Here is a 5,111-nt window from a genome sequence, read left to right on the forward strand (position 1 = left end):
CTTCAAAATAGTGAACACAAACGAAATTTTTCAATCGCTAATCAACATAATTTCTCACATAATAAATAATTATTCATTTATTAATCAATTGAAAATTATAAAAGTTCTAATTGGTGAATTTTTTTGTGATTTAGATTAACAATTTTTTTCCGCATTTGTGATTATAAAGTTTCGTTTTTGTGATTCCTTTGAAATTTATTCAATCGAAACTTTGCGTTATTTGAATCACTGACCGTTTTTACTGGCGAAAAAGGCTACAGTTGATTTTCAAATAAGACTTTATTTGTGCTTTTTAAATTTCATCCTTTGGTGTTGTGTGTGCAAGCATAACGATGTGTGATCTTTCTGCACTTATCAATGATCAACGACAATTATTAAATTTGTTGGTAAAATATCAAAGCCGTTTTGTGGTAAAACATTCCGCGGAGAAAACTCATGGTTATGTAAGCGCCTTGGCCCAAAGGATCGATGATATTTTTAATCGTTTTGAAGCGCAGCATGAAACTATAGTGGAACACGTGCGCGATAATTCGATAAATTCTAGCGAAGTTCCTTATCTTAACGATGATTTCTATCTCGACTTTTCCGAGACATATTTTACATTCAAAGGAATGCTTATCGATTCCTTCCCTGATCGCTCCGTATCACATTCGCCAATGGCTAGTACCTTCGTTGCCCCACATGGTCGCTCGGATACGACCATAATTTCTGAATCTAAACTTCCTAAAATATCGATTCCTAAATTCTCGGGAGAATATATTGAGTGGATTCCATTCCGCGACATATATTTTTCATTAGTTCATCAGAACGATTCGTTGAACAAAATTCAAAAATTTTATTATTTGCGAAGCACTTTAGAAGGCGAAGCTGCAAATCTAATTAAAAACATTTCAGCCACTGAGGCTAACTATGATTCAGCTTGGAAGATTTTGGAATCCAGATACCACAACAAACGAATGCTTGTTGGTAATTTAATTTCCAAATTATTCAATATTCCAAAATCAGAAGGCGATTTCCAATCAATTAAAACTTTGCTTGACTCCGCCCAAGAGTGTATTTCGTCTTTACAGAATCTTGATATTAACACCAAAACTTGGGATCCACTTCTTATCCATCTCTTGGTACAGAAGCTTGATATCCAATCACGCCGAGACTGGGAACAGTCTCTAAAATCTTCAACCGAAATTCCGCAGCTATCTGAACTTTTCTTATTCTTGGAAAGAACATTCCGTACGCTGGAATCCATAGCTGGCGAAACTACTAATTCTCCTAAAAATTTTCCCCCGCGGACTGACAAATACCAAAACTCGTCTCAGACAAAAAAGGCAACATTCCATTCTGGCCTTATCACTAAACCTGATTTGCCAATTTGTGTTTTTTGTGAGAAAAACCACAATCTTACCAAATGCTACAAATTTTTGGCTTTGCCACGAACTTCCAAAATTAATTTTCTGAACGATAAAAACATTTGCTTTAATTGTTTTATTGTTGGTCATAATCACGATAACTGCACTTCCATTTTTCGCTGTGCAACATGCCAACAACCTCATCATACAGTAATCCATCCTGAAGATCCTGTCAGTCCAATCCCAAATCCTCCCACTCAGGTAACTTCCCATAGCGCTCAGTCGTTTTCTAGTGTCCTGCTCTACACAATTAGACTTAACGTCAATACAAGCCGTGGTCGATTCCAACTGAGGGCTCTTCTTGATCCTGGCTCACAAGGCAGTCTCATCTCTGAGCAAACGGTGGAGAAGTTAGCTTTAACTAAAACTAGATCTAACTGCAGAGTGGTTGGAATTGGAAATCATCATGGAGATGTCTCAAAATTCACTGTAGAACTGAATTTAGTTCCACGAAATGAAAATTTTGGTTTTTCATGTACAGCTCTTGTTCTTCCCACAATCTCATCATATGCCCCTGATCCTTCATCTCAACAAATTTCATTACCTGAAATCGCAAGGAATAACTTAGCTGATCCATGGTTTTACAATTCTGATCCCATAGATCTAATCCTTGGGTCAGATATTTGTTCTGAAATTAAATTAGCTGGTCAATCATTTATCCATAAGGGACTATTCTTTCAGAACACTTGCTTCGGTTGGGTTTTCTCAGGATCTAGCGTATACTCACCTCCAAGGAGAATTCATATTCATAATACAAATATCATTCCTATACATTCACAACATTCCCAGAATACTAGCAGACATGGACATGAACATTATTTTCCGAACACTTTAAATTTTTATTCCAGCTTCAATTGGAATTCAAAATATTTACCAATACAAAATAGTCCCTAAACATCACAGCATGCCAAGATTTTCTTATATCCCTAACTTTTGCTTAAACATACAACTAAATTGAATTTGAAAATCTAATGTTTTTAAAAAATATTTAATATTTTGAAAATAACCTTTTTTGAAAATAATTTCCCTAGGCTTAAACTAAAACCTCTACTCAAAACATTTGTCAACAAAATAAAAAATCATAGCTTTTGCACTAATCTAAATTAATATCTATGCTTATTATCCTTTACTTTATACTTGCAGATACACTTTACTTATACATTCACTTTCATACATATAAACTTTTCTTCTATGGATAATTAATCAATAAATTTTCACAAGTATGGAGTCTACTGACAGCGCTGTGAGTCGGAGCATAGCGGAGGGAAACCTCGACTAAAATTCTTCCACCGATAGGCCGTATTTGTAGAAAATCTTCATCTGAAAACATTCGTTCTCCAGGGGGGAGAATGTTGGCGAAAATATTCATTTTCCCAACGAAAAATTCAAGGAAAAATCATAAAATCATCATTCTTATAAAGCAGCAAAAGTCACCCACAAAATCATCAAATAACAAAAACTTCATCATCATCTTAAGCATACAAAACTTAATAATGAAGTTTTGTTTGCTTTGCTTAGCTGTCCACTTGACTAATCTGCATATGCAGTTTCATTTGCAGTGAGTGCATCCCCTGCCCCCTTCACTACAATGCGAATAGCCAGCAGCTTGTGCGTCGCCACCCACTCCTGATGTCAACACTCGCAGTCACTTACCTGCGCACGCATTATTCCTTTGCAGAACAACAACATCGTATACGGGAGCGCAGAATGTTAATAGGTGGATTCATACGCATATGAACAAACAAACATACATATGAACATTAGAATTGCATTGTACGTATATTTGTAAAAGGTTTTGAGAATGCAATTGCAGTATCTATGTGGTCAATGACTCCTTTTCAAAATCATATGTTCCGCTGAAATTTAAGTACATACATATCCATGTAGTTTGTTATGTATTTTTTTCTAGACGATAATTATTATTAGCTTTAAGGTTTCTTGCTATGAAAATTAATTTTAAATGATCTCTTCTTGTCTAACCATCAAGGAATAAACAACATAAGTATCCTGAACATTGTACTAATTATTTAACTTTTTTTCTACAGCAAATAAATAAATCGTTGTAATATTTTTATTATTGAAAATCTTTGGTTTTTTATTCTTGTCATTTCAACTACGCAAGTTTTCTCAACAATGATTTACTATATTCGTACTTCTCACAAAATAGTTCACTATTTCTTTAAATTTGTAAATTTTACTACAAATGCGCCAACCTTGAAGTTCGTATGGCACTAAAGACATTCATGCAATTTTGAATTCCAATTTTTTCCTTCAAACTATAAAATTTTCTTTAACAAACAAATTAATTACGTCTAATAATTTTTGTTGAATTTGTCGAAAAATATTTACTTATTTTTGTGATATCGGCATGATGTCAGCGTTTGTAAGACTGTTTAGTTAAAAATTTCTAAAAATAATCTACATTTTCTAAAATTCACCACAAGTATTCTTCCTGGTGGGTTCACTGTTTTTTTTTTTTCAGTGTAATGCCTAAAGTTGTCTCAATCTCACGAGAGGTCATATGACTATCTTCCCATATCAGTTGGCGCACAACATCAATTGTTTCTGGAACAACAACTGATTTTGGAAGATCTTAACGAAATTTGTGTTGGAGTGAACTACGACCTCGGTTGAATTCATCATACACTGGTCCTTGATGGAGCTTCATAGAAAAAAATTGAATTAAGTTCATCCATGCACTATAGTTGAATTAATCCACGTCGAAAGTTGTACAAAATAATCGCAAGAAAATGTTCACAATTTAAATCCGCACGTATGTCAAAACCTCAAAAATGTCAAGCTTTGTGATAGAGCACTTAGTTAGCAGATTGCAACCCTAGGGTTTCCCAATCCCGCCATATGAAAGCCCCCCATTCCCTCTTACACCCCAACCTATGATAGGTTAAGTATTATGGCAGCCCGATATTTCGGCTCACTTAGGCTATTAAGCCCATTGTGATCACTGAGTGCTGCCCGACTCTATGTTAAGCTCAATGACAAAGGACCTCCTTTTTATAGCCGATTCCGATTGGCGTTCCGCATTGCTGAGAAGCTTTGCAACATTCAGAAATGTCACCAGAATTACTGAGGTGGGATAATCCACCGCTGAAAAACTTTTTGGTGTTTGGTCGAAACTGGGATCGAACCCACGACCCTGCACTGAAAAAAATTATTGTCGTGAGTCCAAAGATTTCATGTCCTTAAAATACGAATGCAATTTTTTCTTGGCATAGAAGACTCATTTTTCTAATATAAAGTTTTTTTCCTTGTCCAAAAGTCGATAAACTTTTCAATGAAGTCGTATTGTACTTATAACTAAGTGATTTGCCTTAAAAATGGGTATCATAACATGAAAGAGAATTTTTTTGGGCTAAGGTCAACTGGACTTTAATAATTCAGAAAAATTCTTTAAATTTAATGAAATACAGACTCGGCTTTCAGTAGAAATTATGCTATGTTTCAAGTAAAAAACGTATTTAAAATAAAGCGTTGGAAAACATGTCCTATTTTTTAACGAATTTTTGCTTTGTAGTCAAGTTGCAAAAAGACAACAAATTTAAAGACATTGTTGTCTTTTTGCAACTTGACTACAATGCAAAAATTCGTTCAAAAATAGGACATGTTTTCCAACACTTTATTTTAAAGACGTTTTTTACTTGAATCATAGCATAATTTCTACTGAAAGTCGAGTCTGTATTTGGAAAA

At 34.4% G+C, this 5,111-nt stretch overlaps 1 protein-coding gene across 1 annotated transcript; it reads left to right on the forward strand.

Moving 5' to 3' along the window:
* The first annotated feature begins 332 nt into the window (after positions 1-332).
* Positions 333-2,609, forward strand: LOC142230944 (uncharacterized). The gene is made up of 2 exons (XM_075301561.1): positions 333-2,123; positions 2,550-2,609. Exons 1-2 carry the CDS (start codon positions 333-335, stop codon positions 2,607-2,609), a joined length of 1,851 nt encoding a protein of 616 aa, XP_075157676.1.
* Positions 2,610-5,111: the final 2,502 nt, after the last annotated feature.

This window comes from Haematobia irritans, chromosome 3, assembly GCF_050003625.1.
Source record: "Haematobia irritans isolate KBUSLIRL chromosome 3, ASM5000362v1, whole genome shotgun sequence".
NCBI classification, from domain to species: domain Eukaryota; kingdom Metazoa; phylum Arthropoda; class Insecta; order Diptera; family Muscidae; genus Haematobia; species Haematobia irritans.

What these genes read in the sequence shown, in the direction of transcription:
- LOC142230944 (XM_075301561.1), top strand. Translation starts at nt 333, where the DNA reads ATGTGTGATCTTTCTGCACTTATCAATGATCAACGACAATTATTAAAT. An exon ending in GGGTTTTCTCAGGATCTAGC is followed by an intron (nt 2,124 to 2,549) that starts GTATACTCACCT and finishes TTATACTTGCAG; the next exon opens with ATACACTTTACTTATACATT.